The 25,927-nt window shown below is 38.1% G+C and overlaps 1 protein-coding gene across 6 annotated transcripts in view; it reads left to right on the top strand.

The window, feature by feature from the left end:
* PLA2G4A (phospholipase A2 group IVA) overlaps positions 1 to 25,927 on the top strand; it is a 118,526-nt gene that overhangs the window by 75,719 nt on the left and 16,880 nt on the right. For all 6 annotated transcript variants that reach the window (XM_068690664.1, XM_068690663.1, XM_068690661.1 and 3 more), the window contains 8 exons: positions 19 to 132; positions 3,153 to 3,190; positions 5,564 to 5,705; positions 12,830 to 12,966; positions 17,281 to 17,503; positions 18,906 to 19,020; positions 23,977 to 24,114; positions 24,460 to 24,552. In XM_068690664.1, the coding sequence (XP_068546765.1) occupies positions 19 to 132; positions 3,153 to 3,190; positions 5,564 to 5,705; positions 12,830 to 12,966; positions 17,281 to 17,503; positions 18,906 to 19,020; positions 23,977 to 24,114; positions 24,460 to 24,552 (1,000 nt within the window). The remainder of the gene's footprint in view (positions 1 to 18; positions 133 to 3,152; positions 3,191 to 5,563; positions 5,706 to 12,829; positions 12,967 to 17,280; positions 17,504 to 18,905; positions 19,021 to 23,976; positions 24,115 to 24,459; positions 24,553 to 25,927) is intronic.

The following is a 25,927-nucleotide window of genomic DNA, read 5'->3' on the forward strand; positions in this document are numbered from 1 at the left end:
TCCTTGTATCTTTTCTAGGTTACTTTGATGGATGCCAACTATGTGATGGATGAGACTCTTGGCACATCCACATTTCCTATATCCTCTCTGAAACTGGGAGAGAAGAAGGAGGTCCAGTTAACTTTCAACAATGTGAGTGGCAACATTTGAAGCTTTACCTGTGTTGATGCAGCTTCAAATGTGATGGGAAGTTTTTAAACCTGAACTGAGACCACCTAAACTGCTGTGTAGATCTGGATAGTTTCAGTCCAGTATCAGGTGTCTGAATTTTAACTGTGCTGTGTCGTGGTTAGACAGAGCTTCTTCACAAATCACAGGAAACTTGCTGCTTATAAAGAAAATGTTTCCTAAGGAATCTCACTGAGTCTGATATTACTCAGAGTTTTCCCTTAGTCACTTTGTTGAAGCATAAGAAAAACATTTAGCCTGCTCATGATACTGGTTGGAAATACACGTTCCTAGATAAAAGGAAATCCAAGACTATTTCCAATTGCATCAGTATGCCTCGTTAGTATTTATGGCCATACTTTCTCAATATAGAACCAAATTTTGAATTCAATAAAAGATTAGAATATATCATAGATGGGGTGATGGCAGCAGCATGACAGTCAGGAAATAGCTAAATTAACTAAATGTGGAGGCTGGGGAGGGGTATCTCAGGCAAGGATGGTTCTCTGCAGGCCCTGTTCATTCAGTGCTGGCCATGGTTAAACACAAGGCTGGCCCACTGGCACTATTTATCTTCTTACGCTCTTACTGAGAGGAGAATTAAGAAAATCAGCAGCACTGAATGCTTTCGTTTCTGAGAGGATCCTCTTTAAAAGCCTAGTTTCAAACTTTTGCTCTCTAGAAAAGTTTCTGCACCACTTAGTTCAAATGAGTTTAATGGTCTTTGTTAGTGAGAGAGGTTACATGGGTTTTGCTGTTCAGTATATTATCTCTACTACATATGCCTGTGGCTTCCAGAAAGCTAACAGGAATTAATTTATTAGCATACATTGCACTTATAATAAATGGCTGGTTGTAACACAGCCCTAGTTAGCATGTAATAATGCATTAGTATGAATGCTGCTTAAAAAAAAAAAAAACAAAAAAAAACAAACAGCAAACAAACCCCGATTGGATTATTCTCTTTAAACTCATATACAAAACAAATGGTGTCAATTTAACAAGGATTGCCTGTCTGCACGGAAACTCCTGGAAGTAGTTGTTAAGTCCATGTGTAATTGAATTTGTTCTGCATGTATTGAAATATCATGACCTATTAGAGTAACATATTGGAGGCCATTCTGAATGTAATTCAGCAGCTGTAATTATATTCCTCACATCTGCTCATCTTTATATATACCATACAATACATATAAATACTATATGCATTTCTCTTTGGGGTTGTGGTTTATTATATGAGCAGAGGTCGTGATTTGTGATTGCTCTGCTGTTTTGTATCACTGTGATACAACTTTAAAAGTATGTTTAGTTACAGCAAATAACTGCTTAAAGCCCATTTACTGGAAAAGGAGAGTTTTGTGCATAAAATATAGCATTTAACTAGGAAATGCCTTAGGAAATTTATAGGCAAATGGTAAAGGAACATCAAGTCAGGCTGAGCCCAGTGTAGACTATTTGCATGCACAACATGTACTCCAGAGATTTCCATGGCAGTCTGTATAAGGGAAAAAAAAAAAAGACATACACTTTCTGTATTGGAACATTTCACTGGAAGGGCTTATTTAATAATGTGCGCATACATTTTTTCAATGATTGGATCACTGCATGTTTTCTGAAGTGCTTTCTAAATTAGTAATATCAGGTGCTGGAATAATGTAATTGCTAATCTGCCTTTGAAGTGTTTCCGTAAATGACTCTGCTCTGTTTCTTCATGTTCACCCTTTATTTCTTTGCCTTTTCTTCCTCCCCCCCACACCTTGTTAATGAGCCACCTCATTACAGCACCCGCTGTGGAAGGCTCCAGGTGAGCACCAGGTTTTACCTGGGCAGGTATGCAGGAGGGGGGAGGCCACGGGGAGCTTTGCAATTTCCTCTCAGTAGCTACTCTGTACAAGGGTGAAGCAAATGTGCAGAGCAAGGAGCTGGCCCAGTTCTAACCCTGTTCCTGGTGAGCACACAACAGAGAGGAGGAGAATGATTCCTTCATAGCTTGAGGTGGAGCAAAATAATATGCCGTGTGAGTGTTACACACCTCCAAGGCTGGACCGATGTGTCAGTGGCCATTCCCTGTGAGAGAGCTGGGGACATGAAGATGCTTGCCTATTCTTAGTTCCAGCAGCCCTGTACTTTTGGGTTTTGCCTAACAAGTGTAATTGGTGCTTTAATCATCGTTTTTAGCCTTTTGTGTGCTAGGAACCCCTTTAAGTGCTCTATGAATGAGGCAGAGGAGACCATTCTGTAGCTTATGGGCCAGATAGACGCATTTAGCCTGCAAGAGTGCTCTGAAATTCCCACCTCTTGCCACACAAATATTTTTTGTGCATGCAGCTATTCAGCTAGTTATCACCAGAGCTGTTAGATGTGCTAAAAAACAGTCAAATTGTTCCTTTTAGTATTGACAATGAACTAGCATTTTGTCAGACTTACTTTTCTGAAGAGGCAGGAGAATTCTTACTTTGTTTTGTTCTTTTTAACATATTGCCTAGCAGATGCTTAATGGAAGTGAAAGCATTCTGTAGTGACATTCATTAATTTACTTGCATCTTTCAGAAATTGTAAGCAATCACTCTTCTTGATTGATAATTTAGACTTATTTGACTATGGAAAGACATTGGGTAGCTCACATGGAGCGCAGAGCAGTCATTCCCTTGCAGGTTTCAGATGCCGTTTGAGCATGAAATTTGCCCAGGGAACTGGGAAGCAAGGACCAGATGAACTGTAGCTGGCAGTAGAAACAAAGGATCTTAAGTGTGTGTGAAGACAATTATATCCCTTCAGACTGAAGATGAGTAATTGTTATAAAGTGATATATTTTGAAATCATACTGTGTGATTTTAAAAAGAAAAAAAAAAGTTACATTTCAAAGAAACTCACAATTTTAAAAACACCTTGACAGTAGTATTTTTATATTCCAGGTGTGTTAATGTTGTGGGTTTTTTTTCCTTTGTAAGAGATGTGACCAGATTTAAATCTCTTTTGTGTAGGTCACAGAAATGACTTTGGAGTTGTCTCTTGAAGTGTGGTAAGTATCTCATATAAAAAAAAAAAAGATAACTGGAAAACATATTAGCAGCAAAGACATTTTTAATTTTATTCTGTTATTATTTTCCTGAAAACATCATGTAGAGATTCCTGGTTTTAACACTGAAATACCAAGCAGTTCACAAAGGAATTGTATCATTGACTTGACATTACTTGTATGAATACTTTTCCCCTTTGCAAATGTTTGTAGGATCAAGGCTATTGTATATGAATTTCTCATCATGGCTTATGTTAAGTACTTTCCTTTTTAAGGGCTCTTAGACATAAGCTTCAGCTATTACCCTCATTATTTTACCTTCTTTAGTAACTTTGCATCTCACATTAACTTTCACCATATATGAATACTCATTACAAAGCCTCCCTGAAATGTGTTGATACCATGCAGTATTAATACCAGGTTAATAAAAAAAAGTGTTAATACCATGCAGTACTGAAGTCAAAGGTGAAGATCTCAGTAGGAGCAGGATTTCCGTTAAAGCTATGCGGATGCCTACATTTTTAAAAAATATTTTAAATTTTGTTTCTTTCTCTAGATGTCTTTCGCCTTTCTCAGCCTATCTAGGTGAAAGACCAAGAATTGTCTTGAGGCGTAATCAGAAAAATACCTTTTAAGTCTAAAAATGAGTTACTGAACACAAGGCATTTAAAGAGTCCTTTTATTTTGGCAGGAACTATAAATAGCAGTGCTGAGCACTGTAACTATAAATGTAATGACTCTGGAGGCTGACAGACATCCCCCAGGGATAATTTTTGCTCATCATTTTATTCTTTTAGAGATGATATGTGTGTGGTCCTCAAAGACCACCCCTAAAACTTTGAGGGCTTGTACATTATAGATATTTCATGTCTCAGACAAGAGGTGAATGTAAGGTGTTTGGCTGTGTGTTGCTGCTATATAGGCAGTAGGCATTGAAGCGGTAAAACAAAAGCATCCAATCAAGTTCAACTCTGCTGTTCTCTGATGGGCATGTGGATTTTGTATTCTTGTATGGATTTCTAGTTCATGGTGTCATATATACTTCCATGGAACATTGCCTCTAGACAGTCTTTTTCCCTCTTTTTTCTTAATACCAGTATTTTATTACATAATAGTTTTTAAGATAAATCTAAGGAGTCATTGTGTGTGACTAGATAGATCCAATTCACTATTATGTGTTTTTCATAAAGGATTTGTGAAAGTGCTATCAAAAGTATAACGAATGTGTCAAAGTATCCACAACATTTTTCAGCGTATTTTTACAAAAACGGGAGTTTCAGTGAGGCAGATGCCAGGAAGAATCTGTGTGTTCCTCACTGCTATCAGCAAATCGCTGAGTGCAAGTATCTGTTGCTCACACACACGCGGTTATGTGGGAGGGATCCTGCTGAATTCAGCGGTGCACATCCACAAAAGGAGTGTTCAGCATGCGATAGCTTCTGGGCTGGCAATATTGAGGCTTTTTCTGAAGACCTTTTGCTAAAAACAAAGGTCTGTCAAACTCTGAGCCTGGAAGTATTGTAGTTCAAACCCTTGGAATGAGACTGGGTGAGTTAACCGGTCCGAAGGAGGAGACTGCTTGAATTGTTTGTCCTACCTTATCTGAAATGAGAAGTGGGAGCCGAAGTTGTAGCTGTTATTTAAGTACAGGATTGAGGTCTTTACACAGCTCTATTTTCAATTCTGATTGCGAAAGGCGGGGAAAAAGCTGAAGAAGAGAGGCTTCGTTTCTCCAGTTGGCAGTCAGGACAGTTCCTGCTAAAAGCCAAACACTTACTAATTGTAAGGCTGAATGGATAAGGCATCAAAATTGGCCTTTCCTCCCTAAAAATGTACCTTTTATTTAAGAGTAAGTGTTAGTAGATGTGTATGAACATTGTTCATTGCAGTTCTTTTTACAATGGATAAGCAGAAAATTCAGATTTCTAAGCTGAAAATCTAACATTGGAATACCAAGCAATTGTATCATTGACTTAACAACTTTACTTGTATGAATAGATGAATAGTTTTTCCCCTTTCCAAATGCTTGTAGGATCACGGCTATTGTATATGAACTTGTCCACTCACATATATTTTGTTTATGTATTTATTTTTAAGACTGCACAATACACCACCAGAAGCTGCATATTTAATGTCTGGTTTTCACTAGTATGTGAACAGTGAAGTTCCTGTATAAAATCCACATCTTAACCACACAATGTGTCATTGTTCCTTGCTTCCTTCATTCCATAGACCCACGTGATGCAGTTGTTGCATGTGTAACCTTTTATTTTGTTTTATTCAAGTTTGTTATTTTTCTTTGTTTTATTAGGTGTGTTTTTTTAGTTCTTTTTTGAATTATGCCTTTTCCTAAAGCCTATCTGTTTTGCAAAATAGCTCTTCAACAGATCTCCGATTCAGTATGGCTTTGTGTGATGAGGAGAAGAAATTCCGGCAGCAACGAAAAGATAATATCATGCATAGCATGAAGTCATTTCTAGGAGAAGAAAACAGCAAGAACTTGACCACTTCCCGTGATGTAAGTTTGGAGAGTTCACATCAAGATTAGTATCCCCTGTGGATAGTAGAAGGGGTCAATGTAAAGAGAGAGAAGAAAAGCAGAGAAGTTTATTTTCCCTCTGTGTACATATTGCATTTAGAATGGGGAACGATTTTTCTCCTGCCCTAAGGCAGGAGAAAAGATGCACTTAAATAAGGTACGTCCATTATATGCAAGAGGACAAGACTGCATAAATGCCATCATCGGATAGAAATCACAGCTCTTCATCTGCACTGGCACCTTAAACAAACTGATGTAACTTCTAATCTGGCTTGTTTCAATTCTTTGAAGGCTATGCTGGGGTTAGAATTCTGCATGGAAGGAGATGTATCCCTGTGTTTTATTCTACTCTGATGCTGAATTCCTTTGTTATTCCTGATGCTGAAGACCTTTATTAAGGTCTTGATTCTGAGCCGAGATCGTCATCTGAAAAAACACCTGAAGGGCACGTGCAGTATCTGCTGCACAAGGAGCATGTGGTGGCTCTGGGCATGCACACAATGGTGGAACCTGCCCTTGCATGCTTTATCTTCAGATTGTGCTCTTTAACATCGCCTTGGCTGTATGGCCTTCATGTCTAAAGGATCAGGCAGGAAATGAGCTGTTTTGATGTCAGAGTCAGTTGAGAATTGATTTTCTTTCCTTCCTCTCTTTTTCCTTAGCTTGTTTTATAGGATTAGGATTATGGAGCTTAATTCTTAGAGGGTATCAGAAGCTGCAGCTTTCATCAACTCACAAGTGCTCTGTACTTTAAAATGTCAACCCAGTAGAGCTAGATAGACTGATGAAGGTTTGGGTCACATTAAAGTGAGGAAGTGTGCTGAACCCTACTTACACTTTCAGTGATTTTGTACAGCAGTGCTTTATTTCAAGTTAATGAAAGATACGCTTGGTCCAGGTCCAGTTACTTTTATTGTTCTAGCTTTTCCATCCTCCTCTTTCTTCCCTGTTTGTTCCCTGCCTAGTGTTTTGCTTCCAGCATTGGGACAGGATGACTGTTTGGGGTGGGTCAAGCAATTAACAGAATCAGTGAATTAGTCTGGCTTTAAGACACTGGTTCTTTCTGTGCATTTTAGTATGAACAGAATGTGACAGTCTTATGCAGAAACTGGAACCAACATAGAAGAATTGCCTTCTAAATTTCTATTAAGTTTTCAGTAGGTAATAAAGGTGTTATTGACATGCACTTTTGAACTTTTTCTTGCTTAATAAAATGTGCTTGAATGTTTTTTCTGAGGAAGATGAAAGAATTTGAGAATATTGTGGATATTTTATTTGTAGAGATATATATCATGCACATTGTGTACAAACATTTTGAAGGTTGTTTTTGTAAAAAAATATATATATAAAATCAGTGCAGTTATTTTATTGTTGATACATGCAAATCTTATCTGAGCAGATATTTCTGGATGACATTGTTTTGATCTTCTTCAGCAGACATATCTTTCTCAGAAAAGATGCAAAGATGTTCTGCCAAGATCCAGGTAGGATTGGAGTGATGCTTAGTGCCTAAAGTGTCAGTTCTATGCAGGTGGTGTATATGCATCAGTAAATCTCATTATTGCAAAAGCTAGGTAAGCTTTCATATTCTTTTTATCATCATCTTCCCTTGGTATCCTTCGCTGTCTCAAAGTTCATCAGTGTAGCTGCATCTTCCAAGACCAGGCAATAATCTCTTTTTGTAGGCTTATCAACCCTAGAAGGACTGAGGTAATGTGATCCTCCCCTTTTTCATATGCCAAGTGTGTATTTCTAAGCTGACTTGTCAAATTTTTTAGCTGCTTCTAGTGATGAAAAATCCTTTTTGTTCAAACTAAAATACAGTTTTGTCCTTATAGCCTGTCATTTTTATTTTTATTGCTAGAGATGTGAGATAGCAGGAGGATTTATAGGATGTTTGAAGTCTTAACATGGCATCAGGAGACATAAGTATTCTTAGCTGCCTATGAGTCATTGTTTGATCTTAAACAAGTCACTTACTCAGAGTTCATCTAAGTTTCTTCATCTGTGAATAGCAACATGTGTGCCTTGCAGGGATGCTGTGGGATTTTAATACCTGTGAAATAATTATGCATCCCTGAATGGTAGATAAGTGTGTACTTCCAAATCTCCTTGCTTAATGTTGAAACACATTCTGAAAACACAGAGGATGAGATTTCTCGTACCTGTGTTATTACTTCATTTGATAATTTTTGTAGCTTTAAACAATTTTCTAAAAATACAAAAATCAATTAGACTTCTCTAATTCTCTCAGACTGGATTTGCAGAACAATTTTTAATAATATATATGTCCCCCATAGCAAATATTTTCACACCACAGGCATTTTTGTCTGGATTTTGTGCACTGTGTTTCCAGGGCATTTGGACAAAAACATCTGCACCATTCATTCCCAAAACAGGATTTAATGTATTTCAGCTTTTTTTTTTTTGCCAGGTTACTGAAAAGTATGACTGAGATGGTCTTTTTCAGAGCTCGCTTTTCTGAGATCTTGTTTCCCAAATGCTTTTCATTTTCACATCCAGTTAAAGAGATTAAACAGTCAGCTCTTGGTGAAATGAGGTGCCCAAGGGTTGAAGTAGAAATGTTTTGTACTGAGCCTTTCCCCGTGTTACAATGCTGCTTGGTTTCTAGAAGCAATACAAATGCATTGATGAAATGCTTCATCAAGATTGTTAAGTCCTGTTCAGCAGAGCTTGTTTGGATTATATCTAGACTGGTTTGTTCAAAACTAGCTTGGGTGCTGTGCAGACCAACCATAGGAAAAAGAAAGCCATGCTGGCCTGGCCCTTTGGTTGTTTAGGAAAAGATGCCGCCATATAGAAATAAGTGTGGCAGTATGGCCAGGGATTAGAGCAGTAGGCTTTTGTCACCAGGACTCTTAAACTGAACTCACAGTTTTGCTGTTGGCTTTCTGTGTGACTTCTCTTGTGTACCACTTGTGAATCTATGTTTACTAATCTGCTTGAGTGGAATTAGTACCTCTCTCTACACAGCTTTTACAAAGGATTTCAGCTGCAGAGTCCCTCAGATGAGCGGAGTGCATTAGCCACAGCCTGTATACATGGAGGCATATGCATGCCTCAATCTCATTTCTCCATTCTTTTTCACTGATGGGATGGTTTCTTGCTTCTTTTCCCTTTGTCCTCTGCCTGCAGCTACTTCCACCCTGCCTCTCCCTTACTTATCCTAGAGCAGAACATGTCAGATGGGTGTATGTAATTTCAGATTTCACCATTTCTTTCACTTAAACCTGCTGGAAACTGAATTGCAGCTGAAATGCTGCTTTAATAAAGCTACCTATTTGGTAGTAGCAAAGATGTTCTTTGCTTTCCTCTTCATAGCAGGAGAGAACTTTTATTGTCATCACCTTGCTTATGATCTACATGTCAACTAGGATTAGATTGGCTAAAATAAATGGATGCAAATGTGCAATAGATGCTTCTCTCCATTTTATTTTTTTTTCAGTTTTTAAGAGGTTTATTTAATGTGGGAAGCTTGCTTCAGCTACTGCCCTCTACTCTAGAGCTCTTTCATTGAACTGCATTTCTGGAAATAAAGTAGAGGTTTCAACTCTTCATCCTTTGTTTTGATACCAAGTGGAATTGAGAGATTCCTATATATACACATACCTCTCTGTATATCCATCCTCCCCCAGTATAGGAATCTCTGATTCTGTGGGTTAAGTATACAGGAAGAATTTGCAGCCAGGATGCTAGTGACTCTTCTTGACATTCTTTGTTGATCCTCCTTACAGACATCTCTGCATTCTGAAGGAAACTCACATTTTCCCTTGTCCTTGTGCCACATTACTGATGAATAGATTAGTTGAATAGTGGTGCTTTGGAAGTGTTCATGCATACTTTTTCCAGGCTTGCACCTGCAAACCACCCTCTTCATCCTGTTAGGATTTGTCTATGTGGATTAATGAGGTAGTGTTTGTAAAGAGCTTTCAAAGCCTAACGTACATTATTAAATTTCTGATTAGTAATATGGCTCTTCTGTTCAAAGCAACTGCTCCGTTATTGGGGTGTTGGCTTAACAAAACAGGCATGTCCTAAATCTTTACCTTTGTTTTGTCATTTTTGGATAGATAGCTATCTCTGGATATGCATGATGAATGCTGATGCCAATAAATACCTGTGGTTTCTATTACTAAATCTTAACACTTACAAAGAAGATAATCAAATAATCTTACTGCATCAAGAGTAAGCAATTTTTGCAGAGCAGAAGCCTCAGGAAATGTCTCACCTTATTTGGTCATTTCCAAGGGGCTATACATTTTTGGTCCACAGGGGAATTTCACTGCTTAAAGTATGGAGCCTATAGAAAAAAACTCAGTAATCACGTGGTCCCTTTTCTTATAACTAATCCCATCGATTGGCAGCTTACGTTGAGTTTCAGTGAAATTTTTAACTGATTACTGGTTTGATCAGATACAGGCTTTCTGCGCAAGTATGTGATTTTTTTACACTTAGTAACAACTAAGAGGTTTTTGTCTTATCACCATTGAACAGTGGAAAATTCTTCTTGGTTTCTGAAAGCCAGGTGGGACTCTTGCTTAGTCTAAAACTCTTCATGCTGGTAGCAAGTGGGCATTTATTTTTTTCTGTCATATTTCCAGAAGAAGGAAAGAAGTATAACATAAAACTCCTATAAATATGTTTTCATTATGGTATCACTTGTAACTGAATCTGCTCTTGCTCAGTTTTCTCTTAGCAGTTAAATAGGTGTAAGGATGCACATAAATTCTCCTTATCTCACCGATAGTTTTTGCAAGGTTGTTTTAAATCTGAGACTGTCTTCATGCTATTTAGTAATATCCTTGTTTTTATTATCAAATGTGGGTTTAAGCTCCTTTTAAACTCCTAACCAAAATACTATTAGTCTCTCTTCTGTTTCTTATTAGTTACTTTTGCTGTCTTTGGCTCTGTCACTTAGATATCATTTGGATTAAAGCTGGTCTTTAGATTGCTTTAAAAATTTCTGTGGTTTAGTGACTAAGAAGTTATTAAATAACTGTGTTTAATATCTTCTCTACTTTGTTTATTTCCTCAATTAGGGATAATCAGGACAAACATTCAAAAAAAAATCAGAGTATATTTTTATTAAGAAGTCTTACTACAGGTGGAGATATCTTCAAATAAATTCTACTTCTAAAGATATTCAGCAATTAGTGTTCTAAGTACTAGAACATTGTGGGGGCAATAGCTTACTGTTGCCGAGACCTGACTTGGTTTACAGCTGATTTGTAGACTTATTGGCTGTATTTTAAAGTCTGAAGCAGTGCTGCAAATCTGTGCTAGTAAATTGAGCTGGAAATTCTGTACATTTTTTCAGTAGACAGGATGCAAAGGAGAGTCAGTATTTGACTTTCACCCTCTCTATATGTTTTACTATTTGACCTGAAGAATTGAAAAACTGAAGCACTACCCTTCTGTGCCTGTAAAGAACCTAAAATGAAGGTTTCTGCACAGTGATAATATTGTCCCCTTTCAGCATGTAGTAAATGAAAAATATGATTCAACAGAATTATAGAAATAGTGTTTGGAAGGAAGCTCTGGAGGTCAGCTAGTCCCAGGTGTCTCTGAAAGGACTACATTATCAATGCTTAACTTACAGTCAACAGAGAAAATTGGGAGGATTCCGTCTAGCAAGTTCCAGGATAATCCAGAGTTTAGAATATTGCAGAGTCCCAACTCTGATATTCATCGTCCCAGCCTTGGTCTGATCCTGAATTCCGTCACCTCATGAGGACTAGCAGCCCAGGCAGCTATCAGTGGCCACATTTGTCCCCTGATCCTTTACTGTCTGTGAGCAGCAGTGAGGTGCAGCACTACCACTAGTCAGCCCCTCCAGCATGTGCTTTAGGTCATTGTCACAAACTTCTTTGATGGCTTGCACAGTGCTGCCCTTCGAGCAGGGGATTAAACTGCCCTATGAGGACCACAGCCAGATCAGGAGACTTCTGCTGTTCTTTTAGGGAGAGCCTTACCTACCCACCTCATCCAATTGATCAGGCAATGTGAATAGGACTGCCACAACTTTCTTTTGTCTTGAAACACAAAATCCCAAAAGATGTGTGTCTAATTTCATCCCAATGTTTTGTGCAGTCAAGGAGCTGCCTTCTTGTAGAGCACAGCCCCCTGCACCGTCTTCCCTGCGTATCCCTCCTCAGCAGTCTCCACACCTCCATGGCAGTGCATCAGGTGTGCCTGTTGTCCCACCAGGTCTTTATCATTGGCTGTGCCATCCCGTTACTGTGAATGCACATGAGCTTCCATCTTTATTTGTTTCATGTCCAGTCTCTGTACGTTAATACAGAGACTTTCTGAGGTGAGCCTCTGAGCCCTCTCCCTCCTGAGAGGGAATATGCAAGTCTCCCCACTAGCTTTCTCCCATGCATACCTCCTGCATTTGCAGTATTTGCACCCTTTGCTCGTGTAGTTCTCTGTTGATGACTAGTTAGTCTGAAGTCTTCCTCACTTAATTAGAGAGTCTGTTCAGAAGGATGTTCCTCACTCTTTTGGTTAAGTTGATAGTTATTTTCTGAATGGACCATCCTCATCATCAAGCAAGGCTTCATGAGCAAGACTACAGGAGTCTTCTTCTGATGTTGCCTAGGCGTGGTAACATCTGCCTAAACCATTCCATTTCAAAATGGGAAAGATCAACTCCACAGGCCACAGCTGTGGCCCCCTGTGCCCTGCATTTCTGCTACAAGAGGGGGAAAAACATCTTTCATCTGCTCAGGGTCTCACCTATATCACTTGTGCCCACATGGATGAGCACTGAGGTGCTGTTACACACCTTTTGTTGGCACCTCTTGGTTACTGGTGGACCGCCCCTGGGTGCAACATAAATAGGAAGCTCTTACACACGTGACACTAAGACACTGCAGAATACTTTCTGTTTGGCTAACCTGTGTCTGTGCACAGGCTAGAAAAATTGTAGGTTTCATCTCTGCTGTGAGGATCACTCAATTGTGACCTTATTAGCACAGGGACGGTATGCTTGGCCAGTGACTGATGAGTAACGTTTATTTGCTACTTTAAGTCTTTATCAGAAGTGAGGTGTTCATACTGTGTTCTTCTCATCTATGCAGGTACCAGTGATAGCAGTATTGGGTTCAGGAGGTGGATTTCGTGCCATGGTAGGGTTTGCTGGAGTTATGAAAGCACTTTATGAATCAGGAGTTTTAGACTGTGCAACTTACATTGCTGGCCTCTCTGGATCCACATGGTAAGGATTTTTTCTTTTGTTTTTCTTTCAGTATTTCTTCAGGAAGCTCAAGAACAATTTTTCATGAGAATTAACTTATTTCTAAGGTTGTGATTCACAGCAAATTTTATGTACACACTATCAACAGGTAAATTGCTTAGGGAGCCAGCTGTCTTACTATACAGCATGGCAGTGGAGCAGATCTGCTAGTGGAGGTGTTCTAGAGTGCCTGGAAGGATGGATGAGGACGGCTCAGACTCCAGGTGGTCTTCCTAGCTTTGGTAGCAGGAATAGATGGAAAGAGATGCTACACATATACACCCACGATTCTGTATCAGTGGTCAATGCTGTGCATATTATAACTGTGTAACTGAGTTTTTCTTATTATTAGGTGAACCAAAAAAATCAAGCTATTGATATAAACTCAAAATATTTTTGATTGGTTTTCTTTTTCTTATTAAATAAAAGAAACAAATCAATTAGACTGAATGATGACTCATTCCATTCCAAGTGGATTATATCCTTTTGGGGTACTTCTCAAAGATTCTCTAAATCATTGAAAGATCTTTTGTTCCATTTTAGACTCAGTAGTAGATAAACTTCATAGTAGATTTACTGGGAATGTCCAAGACGTGCTCAGGGATCATTTTTTAGCATAAGGAAATTTGAGCAGATGTATTCCAGCTTGAAGGGAAGAATGCTGATGGCCATGCCGATATGTGATGTGATTTGCCTTGTATCACTGTTATTGTCACTGTTTCATTTACAAAGTACCATGGCTTTTTAAAACAATTTGTCAATCAGATGCGAGAGAAGATCTTCCAAGATGTCTCAACTTGAGAATGCCCTAATCAAGTAGTTATGATGTCCTTCTGTCTGACTCAATGAATACTTCATCCTGTCATTAACAGGAACAACATCAGCAGGAGAAAATCAGTGATGTCACTGTGAAAGGCACTCTCTGGGTGTTACAGGCTCAGGGCTTTGTAGGCAGTAGACTAATTTGAACCTGTGTTACGTCTGCCTTAACCAGTCTTCTGAATAAGAGGGTTGCTCTTCTCCCTACCCAGTGTTATGAATCCACAGCCTTTTGTCTTGTTGGCTTATATAAAAATTGTTGCAAATTACCTTTATTACAAATGCTGAAACTATTTGTTTTCACATTTCTTAAATGAAATGATGTAACATTTTTAGAAGCTGAATATTTTTCATCAGCCAAAGGCATTTGGCAAAATCAAGCCAAATTTCTTAACTGTTTGGTCTCCTTAGCACCACATTTTTTATTAAGTGAAAATTACAGATTTTTTTGTCTTACTTTTGAAATTGTTTTTATTGTCAATTGATCAGATTGCAGTAGAGGATTTTGCATATTAAGAAAATTTTGAACTTTGCAAGGTATTATCCAAATGTCACAAAAAAGAATTTTATCATAACTAGTTCTTTCTGTATGTACCAATTGAAATACTGGAGCTGGACCTGAATCTGGACCTGAATCTGGTCTAGTACACCTAGTACAAGAAAGGTTCAGACAAACTGAATTAACTCCATCAAAGGATCACCTAGTGAATTAGGGGACTGAACCACATGCAAAACTGAGGTGGATGGATTTGTTTAGCCTTGAGAAGAGAAGGCAAAGGTAGTGGTGGGGGCATATCTTACTGCTGTCTTCAGCTACCTAATGAGTAACTGAAAAGAAAACTCTTTGAGGTGTATAGATAAAGGACACAAGGGGTAATGGCCATAAGTTATGTCAAGAAAGATTTGATTATTTGTTAGGAAAAATGTTTTGCAGTGAAAGTGGTCAAGCACTGGAATGGATTGCTCCATCCTTACTTGACTGGGCTGGATAAGATGTCATTCTCTCTGTCTGACTCTGTGAAGACTTGATGTGAAAGCAGAACTTGACTGAACAAAGCCCTGAGCACCCAATCTGATTTTTCAGTTGATTCTGCATTGAACAGGAGGTTGGACTCAAGGTTCCTTCCTCCCAGTCTAAATCAATCATAGGACTTATACGAATGTCTCATTTCTTTGAGACTTTTGTTGGAATAGCAAAATATCAATGAGCGGGGGATCTGCCTGGCATGAGCTTTGTCCCTTGTTGTAACTTCAAGCAAGTACACGAATTCTGGTTACATGTTCTAAGGAAATACTCTTAAACTTGTTACTTGAAATACATGTAAATAATGATCCGTTCTATTCTTTTTTATTTTTTTCAACTACTTTCCACTTTTGGGTGAAGCTTGCTCACTGCTCCCATACTAAATAGGAAGTTTTCAGAATGCTGGAAGCATTTGAATTGACAGAACAACCTATGGGCTAAAATAACAGCTTGTGATTCAGATTTAACTACAAGAGGTTGGCATCCCAAACTTGCCTTTGTTGCATTTTCTGTCACTAATGGTTGGGGAGGCAGATTTACCACTGGCTATTAAGCCATCCAGATGCACTGTTTCAAATTTTCCTCAAAAGTTAAAGGTTTCATTTGACTGGATGAGGAGCAATTGAGTTGTGCAATGCTACATGAAGACTTTTCGTTGTCTTTCTAGGGTTGGATTTATAGTCCATATTCTTGAAAGGTCTCAGCTGGGCATGTGGTCTTTTTTCTAGAAAACTCAGGTGTGAATACAAGGTTGACCCAATGGAAACCTGTAGAATATTTATTAAAATAGCAAGATTATCCAAACTGATTCAGTCAGAAACATATGCTGCAAAAAGTTGTATTTAAACAAATTTACTTTTACTGTCACCTATTTGGACTTTCCTTGCTTGATGAATAAATAAATTAACACTTTGACATTCCTTCTCTTCTCTTCTCTTCTCTTCTCTTCTCTTCTCTTCTCTTCTCTTCTCTTCTCTTCTCTTCTCTTCTCTTCTCTTCTCTTCTCTTCTCTTCTCTTCTCTTCTCTTCTCTTCTCTTCTCTTCTCTTCTCTTCTCTTCTCTTCTCTTCTCTTCTCTTCTCTTCTCTTCTCTTCTCTTCTCTTCTCTTCTCTTCTCTTCTCTTCTCTTCTCTTCTCTTCTCTTCTCTTCTCTTCTCTTCTCTTCTCTTCTTCTCTCTTCTTCCCTCTCCCTCTTCCTCTCTCTTTCTCCCTTCCCCTTTTTCCTTCCCTCTCTTCCTTCCCCTTCTTCCTTTCCTTTTTCCTTTCTTTTCTTCTATGCAGTCTGTTAGTTGGGAATAATACTCTGTTCTTCTCTTTTTTTTCTGAAGGGTGGAGTATCCCTTTCCTGGAGGGAGAGGCAGGTTTTTGCTTGTTCACTCAGATGCATGCCGAACTTCGGAGCAATGTGTTTACTTCCCTGATTGTTTCTGTCATCTTGCTTCAACCTTGTACTGAATTCTTCATCCTGCATTTTCCTTTCTCTGCTTAGATGGAAGCTTGCTGCTGTGTTTGTTCCACCCACGAGCTGACGTGCATGCTAAGCTTTAGCAACTGTGCAAGGCCTTAATGAATCAAGTCCTTACATCATGCATGTGACAAGGTTCATCATGCTGTCAAGTAAATTGCAGGGCAGTGATCTCAGAGCCAAACTTACACAGTGTGTGTGAAACTGCTACGCAAAATTATGCCTGCAGTATGGTATGTATACCTGAGCCAACTAATGGAATAAATAATAGTGAAAGGAGCCTCTAGTAGATTAGGAAAGCCTGTCTAGCGTCTTCAACCATCCTGTTACCTAAACCAATAAAGTGAAAACCACAGTTGTCTACATGCGTGTCTAAACTTTGTTTTGAGTAAACAAAACTTTAGTTTCCAAAGTTACTCAATGACAAAATTGAGATTTGCCTGATAGGCTTCTTCCAAATCCTCAGACTCAAATCCCTGCGCGTGTTGTTGTCATAATGCTTTGTGCTATTATGAAAACACCTAGATCCTGGAAAATACACTAATAAACTAGTATATTTTAGTAATTTTTGAATAGTGATTATGCACTGAAGAGCAACAAAAAGGGGTAGATCTTGGAGTGAATGAACTATCTATGTATGCTTATAGAATCTCCAGTCCTCCAAACTTAGGCACACTGTGACAACTTGAAAGTCTGATTTTTCAGCCTTCAACAGTTCTGTCCATTATCCCTTAACAGGTAAACGATTAACACTTTAATCTTTTACATCATAAATGTTATGTAAGAATATGTGTTTGTATGTTTCTATTTAGAACAAATTATTTAGCTTTCTGTGTCTTGAAAAAAAAAAAAGACTATTGTGTAAACAGTGAGTAAAAAATCTGATTTAATCAGCAATTGTATCCAATTATTTATGGGATTGCTGTATGGTTCGGGCACCTAAAAAAACCAACAGGGTTTGGCACTCACAGAGCCTATTTCCGTTGCAGGTACATGTCAACTTTGTATTCACATCCGGATTTTCCAGAAAAAGGACCAAAGGAGATTAATCAAGAATTGATGAACTCTGTGAGTCACAACCCACTTCTGCTGCTCACTCCTCAGAAAGTCAAACGCTACATTGAAGCACTGTGGAATAAAAAAAGCTCAGGACAGCCTGTCACATTCACAGATATCTTCGGAATGCTAATAGGTGAAACACTTATCCATAATGTGAGTGCATTTTTATGATTATTGGAGTTGTGAAACTATTGTGTAATAAGTCTGATGCTTTTTTTTTTTTTTTTTTTTAATATTTAAAGTTATAGTTGACTGGATACTAGATAATAAACTCATAAAATACCTTCTTGCTCCGGGATGTGTTTCTGAATGGTACTCATTTCTTAAGAGCTAGGAAAACATCATGCATTCGTGTGCAGTGGAAATGAACTCAACTGCCGGATATTTGCAGCATCCTTTTAGCATTATATATCATACATGAAAATTACAGCTCAAGCATTTTCAACAAAAGTTTACAAAATATTGCAACCCCTTTATGCACATTTTGCTATAAGAAAAGCAGCATTTACTTAATGAAATATTACTTACAAGGGGGAAGACCAGATACACATCTCTAGTATTGTTTTTTTCTGAGAAATAGCAGCAACACTTCATAGCGTTGTATTTTATTATTGACGAATCCTATTTGACTGAATTGAGCACATAGTCTTCAAGTTCAAGCGAGTCAAGTAAGCAGAATTTAGATTTGATCATAAGATTGCAATGTGTTAATAGATTCACAGACTTGTTTTATATATACACTTACGTATTTCATAAGTGTACATTATAGTTAGTTTTTAAACACTAAAATACTGAAAAACAGGCAACATAGCTTTTAGTAAATGATATATAAAGTGAGTTTCTGACGATAAAGGAGTGTTGATGATCCTGTGAGGTTGGTTAGAAGTCCCTGTTTATTAAGGAGTTAAACAAATGCACAGATATTTAGCTTAAATCTGAAGCTGACACACTTGGTGAAAAATGGATATAAAGCTCTTGGTTATTCACAGATAACGTTTCCTAGTACTATTATGCTGTAATTATTTTCAGTCTGTTTTTGGTTGCGGACACCAGAATATTATTTGAGGAAGATGCAGGCCTTTGCTTAGCAAATATAAGCCTCTTAATGGTCTGTTTGCTTTTCCTAGTGACAGTCTTTCCTGACTTCTCAGAAACAGCATAGATTGGAAAACATGATCATTAATGACAGTTCTGAATAAGAGAAGGTTTTTCCTAGTTTTATTCTTTAAAGTAACGGAGAGGAAGAATTTGCACTGTCCAACAATACAGTTTTGTTTGTGGTCATGTTATCTTGGATTCTATAATGCGTTATATAATGATGCAATGCACCTTCCTATCAACTCTTTGCCTACTCCTTTCCTCCTGAATTGTGCAGATAAAAGACATTCAAGCAAATTGCTTCCTTTTACAAATTCTTTTGGTCTGTTTTTCTTGGAAGTAAACAAATTTGCCCATTTTCCTGTATTTGAGAACTCTAGAAAAAAAAAGTAGTCTCTGAAATATCAGCAGGCTGTTATAGGATCCTTTTGGACATAACTTCTTTCTTTTCGTGCAGAGAATGGACACCACTCTGAGTAACATGAAGGAGAAAATCAATAAAGCACAGTGTGCTCTCCCACTCTTTACATGTCTCCATGTCAAACCAGATGTCTCAGAGCTTATGTTTGCAGGTATGTTTTCAATCTGTGTGGAGTCATTTGAGAAAAGGAGAGAGATGTGCGTGGTTGTTTTTGAAAAACTTCCGAGAATAATTCCATCATGCAACTTGGGTACACTTTGAAATTATTATTGTCATGGCAAGGGTTAGGAAAGAATTTGGCATGATACTAAACATTCCTTGGGGCTTAACAAAATTCTCACTGTTGTGAACCAACTACAGGGAGATTTAATTTAAAACAAGAATAGGAAGCTGTGATGCCAAAATATATACCAAAGCAACGCATCATAAGGACAGTTGTGATAGTTTTAGAATATGATGGGGAAATGGACATGTGCTCAGTGGCTTCTAGGAATCTGACAGCAGAATCTGATAACAAGGAGTTACTCAGGAGTAAGCAAACAGATCCTTATGTGGATGCTAATTTGGTTGGTGCAGTACGTGGGCACCTGTCTATCAGAGTTACAGGCTTTAGAGAACAGATATTGAATAGGCATATTCCTCGTGACATATCCTGGAATTGAGCCTTTTCTTGGCTTTTAAGATGCATCTTTACTTGTCTGTATTACCAAGTAAAATGGAAAGACAAAATGAATGTATTTTAGGTCAACTGCCTTTTTTCACTCTTTTTTTGTCCCTGGAAATGAGTCCTACCACTGTTTTCGGTTTCTGTGGAATGATAAGTGGTGGTCAAGCTTTGTTCTCTATCTTCTACAAAAAAAAAAAAAAAAAAAAAAAAGATTTCCTACCAACTGAAAAGACTGTTGCTTATACAGAAAGTAGGTAAGCAGATTACAGGAGTCAAAATAAAAAAGTGGTGTTTCTCCAACAGCAGAAAGCTGCTTAACATTAATATATCAAACAGTAAAAGGGAAACGTTTTCAGACAGGCAGGATTATTCTTCTTTATAAGAAGACTGAAATTAAAAATGAACTCCTTTTTACTTCTTGCACAGTGTAAAGTACTGTTGGTAATATAAAAGAGGCTTTTGCTTTCATTTATTTCACAGCTTTTAGTGCCATCCAGTAGCCTCACTTGAGAAACGATCCAGTTTTGCTAGGTGCTGTACAAACACAGGAATATATATGCCTATGTAGTTATCTGTGACTGAGGAGGGAAGCACCAAGCGGCTTGCCCAAGGTTTAGAAATCAAATAATATCCAGATTTCAGAAAAAGAGTATGTGGGAGAGTTGCTGCCAAAAATTTCTTCATAATAGAAAATGAAGTTGTAAATTAATTTATAGTTTTTATAGAAGAATGTCTGCATTTTTCCTTAAAAGTCTGAAGGCTTTTCATTTGAACATATGTGTAACTGTTTTGGTTTTTGATGATGTGGTGGTTTTACTTGGGTGGGTGGCCAACTTCCACCATGGCCGCTGTCTCACTACCCCTCCTCAAAGGGGAAGGGGGAGAAAATAAGACACAAATTGCTCAAGGGTTGAGATAAGGATGAGGGATCACTGAGATCACTCAACAATTATTGTCACAGGCAAAACAGACTCAGAGTAGGGAGATAGTAAGATTTATTGCCTATTACTAACAAGCTAGAGAAGTGAGAAACAAAGGAAAGAAACCAAAAATGCCTTCCCCCCATCCACCCTTTACTACTTCCTCCTCCCAAGTGGCGCAGGGGAATGGGGGAATGGGGGCTGTGGTCAGTCCCTGATGCTTCATCTCCACTGCACCTTCTTGGTCACTCTCTGCCCCTGCTCCACGTGGGGTCCCCCCATGGGATGTTGTCCTTCCCGAACTGATCCTGTGTGGGCTGCCCACAGGCAGCAGATCTGCAAGTACTGCTCCAGATATGAGTCCGTACCACGGGGTCCGTCCCTCAGCAGCAAACTGCTCGTCTCCACAGGCTACAGGTCCGGCACGGAATCTGCTCCAGCAGCAGTCCTCCACAGGCCGCAGCCTCTGTCAGTGCTGCTCCACCTGCTCCACCATGGTCTCCTCCACGGGCTGCAGCGTGGAACCCTGCTCCACCGTGGTACTCCATGGGCTGCAGGGGGACATCCTGCTTCACCATGGTCCTCACCACAGGCCGCAGTGGACTTCTGCTCCAGTGCTTGGAGCACCTCTCCCCCTCCTTCACTCACCTTGGTGCCTGCAAGGCTGTTTCTCACTCCTCTCTCTCTCCCACCTGCTGTGTCCAAAACTTTTTTTTTTAACCTGTCTTAAATATGCTCTCACAGTGGCGCAAAGAACCTTGCTTATTGGCCTGGCTCTGGCCAGCAGCGGGGCCCTTACCTAACGTGGGGCAGGTTCTGGATTCTTCTCGCAGAAGCCACCCCTATGATCCCCCTGCTACCAAAACCCTGCCAGGTAAACCCACTACAGATGACCTTCTGTTTTCTGAGGAATTTTATTTGGGTTCCTAATTTGTTCTTTCTAAAAAACAAAATGGTATTTCGGTAATAATCATAGAATCGTAGAATCAGTAAGGTTGGAAATGGTCTCTAAAGAAGTCCAGACCTACCTGAAGGCTGGTCAAGTTTCTCAAGCCTTATCATTCTCAAGCTTACAAAAAAGGCATTGCCTCTGTCAATGGATCTTGTTTTCCCTTTTTGAGACCATCACATTTGTTATCATATAGAATGCTAGATCTTGATTGTTTCTGTTTAAGCTTCTTTTCTTCTTTTAGAACTGAACAGCTACTTCCTGTATGAAGTATGTAGAACGTTTTGAATAAAAATGTTTACACTTTCTTATTTACTAGATTATAGTCATAGGTGAGATCATGTTGTTTCAAGTTGAAATGCATTAATTATATCAGGTAACATTCCTTTGAGAAGTGATGGTGCAAGATTTCATGTAGCTAGTAATAGTTTTCATGCCCCAGGCTCTGCATGTTTTCCCAACCCATAGTATTCCTGACCCTGGTGGCTCCGGCCATACTCAGAACTGCAATAATCATTATAATTGAACATAATTGCAGTGATTTAGTTAAGAGACAGCTTTTTATTTTATTTGTTTATTTATTATTATTATTAAGATAGCTTCTTTAATGATAAGAGATACTGATATCCAGTGTTAAAGAGGGGAGTGTAATTTAACGTTTGGCTTTGGTATTGCATGCTTCCATCCCTCTAACAGCCTCATTTGCCACTTCTCCTGCTGCTGTAATGCCAGACCAGCTGAAATTTGGATTATAGGGTTTTGCTCTTGAAACTACTTGTAGTAAACTGACGGTAGCTATCAGCATTTGTGTGAGTGTGTGTGTGTGTGTGTGAGTGCTGTCTGTGCATTTATGTGCCCTATCCTGAAGCTGCTAGGTGTATATTGTTGGGAAATTATTACCTTTGTCTTCCCTTCTGAGAGCCAGCTGAAGGCTGGTATGTATATGCTCTTACATGAGACCACATCTAAACTGCAATCAGTGAGCACGACTGAGACTTTTGACTTCAGTACATTTTGGCTCAAGCCACTAGCAAGGAACTAACCTGCTTAACTGAGACAGAAATTCCCTGAAACACCAAGTATTTCTCTTTGTATAGGGTTCCACTCTCACTTTCTGACCTTCTGGGAGAGACTTGTCTCTTGGGACATTCAAGTCCTGCTCATTTGAATGGCTGCTATCTCAAGGAGCTTCAGGAATGGCAGAATTAAAGTCCTTTAATTTTAAGACAGACATCTTATTTCCTGAGTGGGGTACATGATTTGAGAAATAATCATCTTTAGAGGAAAAAAAAAAGGTGGACTATCACAGATAAAATTAATTCTAATTCTAAATAGTTTAATTATCAACATGGTTCTGAAATATATATCTGCCAACTGCTGTTGATGGTACTCAAAGGGAAATAGCTTTAAATTCCTGGACTGGGTCTTCAAAGGAATTTCCCTCTGTTCCAATAACAATGAAAATTTATTTTTGTGTGGTTGATATGGAAAATAGGATGTTGTATCTGACAATGTAGATAGTGTTGCCCCACCAGTGAAACTCACTATAGTCATAATTAAATCTTTCCTTTTCAGTACAAGTGGTTAACGTTCTGGTTAACATTTCAATGGAAATACTGAATACCTGGATAAGTGGATGGCATCCTATGACCTGGGGGGATTTTTAAAGCTCTTTCTTTTGACTTTCTGCTTCAGATTTTTTTTTTCTAATTTAGTTATAGAAGCAGTCAAATGGATGACTATTAAAAATGTGGAAGTTAAGATAGACGATTGAATGAAACAATGAAAACGTAGAGTATTTTTGTTCCTTTTTGCTCACTTTTTGAAGTGAGTTCTCAGATATTAGCAACTCCACTGGTACCAAAGAAAATATTTCAAAGTCAGCTAAAAATCCATTTTCAAAAAGGACATACACTGTAGAATGGAAATTGCTTTTGAAGTTTTTTTGATTAAATCAGAAACAACATTAGAACATTTTGTTGTCATAATTTGGTACTAATAATTTCTTTGACTGTCTCTTAGCTTTGCATTTTCTTGTTGGAAACTATTTTTGATGGAATCCAAATGTCTCCTCTTCTGTAATCCTTCACAACATAACAACCTTCTTTGGGATTTCAAACAATGTTTCTGCTGCCTTTGTTGTCTTCATCTGCATATTTGGATGATATATTTGGTAGGATCCCAGTGAAAAGAAAACTTTGCCATGTTGGCACTTCATGTGACGGGGAATCGCATGGAAGCATGAGATGAAAAACAGATGTCATTTTGTTTTTTCTCATTCCTGATGGCTACTTTTTTACATCTGTTTTTCCAACCTCCTATTTTTCCACCAAATTTTGTTGTGATAAAAGAGAATGAGAATTCTTTCTTCACTGTGGCATGAGATTGTTCTTCATTTGAAATAAAACTTTTGACTTTGCACAATGTAAGAGTCATTACTGTTGGTTGTTTAGCATTTAATTTACCTTCAGTTACTTTCCTTGGACAGGGTCTTATTCATTCAGGTATGCTCATCCTCTATTTCAGATTGATATTGCTAACAGAACAAACTTTTTATGTCTTATTTTGCAGACTGGGTGGAATTCAGTCCATATGAGATTGGTATGGCAAAGTATGGCACTTTTATGTCTCCTGATTTGTTTGGAAGCAAGTTTTTTATGGGGACAGTGGTGAAGAAGTACAATGAAAATCCTTTGCATTTCTTAATGGGTGAGTATGCGACAGAAGGAAACTTAAAACTAATTTCAGTAGCGTTGAGTAGTAGTGGTTTTAAATGCATTCACAGTAAGAATAAAATGAGAAGTACAGTTATTAATTTGCTATTTGCTGGAAGATAGACGTTTGAAAGATTTCAGAAACATGGGTTGGAGTTTTGAGGTTTTGGTTTCTGGTAAGCCTGAGTTTGTTCTAAAATCAGGGGTCTGTTCAGAATGAAAGCAACTACTTAAATAGTGCGGTAAGTGGTGGTTTCTTTTTTTTTTTCTCCTTTCTGTTTTCTTTTTTTTTTTTTTTCCTTCTACCAGCCTCCATTCATTGTTTACTTTTCCTTTTCAGGTGTCTGGGGCAGTGCATTTTCTATATTATTTAACAGAGTGCTCGGTGTCTCCAATTCCCAAAATAAAGGTCCCACCATGGAAGAAGAATTAGGTAATTTTAGTAAACACTTGTACTACTAAGCAAAACAATTGCTAACAAGATTCAGTGAATTCTCTGTGGAAGGATGGCCCTGTGCAGATAGTCATTTTGAGAATATGTAATGCAAAGAAGTTTAACTACTGGTATTGCTAGGTGCTAGTGAGGTCAGGGAAAAAGGATTAGTAATTTTCTTTCTTTCTTTCACTTTTGCTTCTGATCAGTATCAGAGGTACTGAACATCACATGAATATGTCCATCTAATATTTTCATTGAGGTAGGATTCCAACACCCTTTCTTATGTTTTGCTAGTTTTTGGAGATTAAAAGATGACAAATAGCTACTTCTAAATTTCTAAACACTGTACTTTGCTATTGTAGGAGTTAAATGAGTAAAAAGAAAATTTATAGTCTCTGGATTGTTAGATTATTCCTCTCTAGCCACAAGCTGTTGGTATGTGATCCTTTGCTTACTAATTCAATGAGTTCGGTTCCACTGCTAATGCTCAAATGGCAAAATAACTGTAAGAAAAGAGTTGCAATTTGCTTGGGCTAGACTTTATTATGCTTTGTTTGAGAATGTTGTTGATAATGAAACAGTTTCTTTTATAAGTTTTTCCTATTCAGAGGGCGTTACAGGGAAATGTCTTTCAAACAAAAAATAAATTGTACTAGACAGCCAGATTTTTCTAAAAGTGTGGAGAGAGAGTGCAGACTGAGGTGATTAAAAAATAAATCCCTAAACTCCTAAGCTATACCTCTCTCCTAATAGATGTTTTTCAGTTGTTTGATACTGTATTATTTATGGATGAAAATGAAACCTGTTCCTCCAGGATCGTGTTTCTAGTACACCTTGTGAATGTTAACACCTACTAATGGAGGATTTTTGTCAATGACTGATAGTGGAAGGGTCTATGTTATGCTTTTTAAGATTCTGAGAGACAGAATTTTATCTCCCATCCCTAGCTGAAGTCTGTATTCATTTCACATAAAATTTAAAAAAGTATGCACAAATATGGAATAAGATGTGAAAATACTGATTTGAGCAGAACCACAATCTATTGCCAGAACTGCAAATGTCCCAGTAAAATCTTGGTACCACCAAAGTGAATGGCAAAATGCCAGTGGACATAGAAAAGACACAGTTGCACACATCAGGTATTATTCATACGTAGAAGCAATAAATAATCAATTTTTTCATGGGGTTTGCTTTAAAGAGATTATTTGATGTCCAAAAATTGTATTTCTTCTTGTTACCTTCCTTTTGGGGTCACCGGTGTTTATTTTTACCTATTTTTCATGTTATTGCTTAAGAATTCGTACATGGTAGGCATTTGTGTGTGCTTGTCTACTGTTGATATTTTTGGGTAGTGTTTGAGAAGATCTACCAA

Source organism: Anas acuta, chromosome 8 (genome assembly GCF_963932015.1).
Source record: "Anas acuta chromosome 8, bAnaAcu1.1, whole genome shotgun sequence".
NCBI lineage: Eukaryota > Metazoa > Chordata > Aves > Anseriformes > Anatidae > Anas > Anas acuta.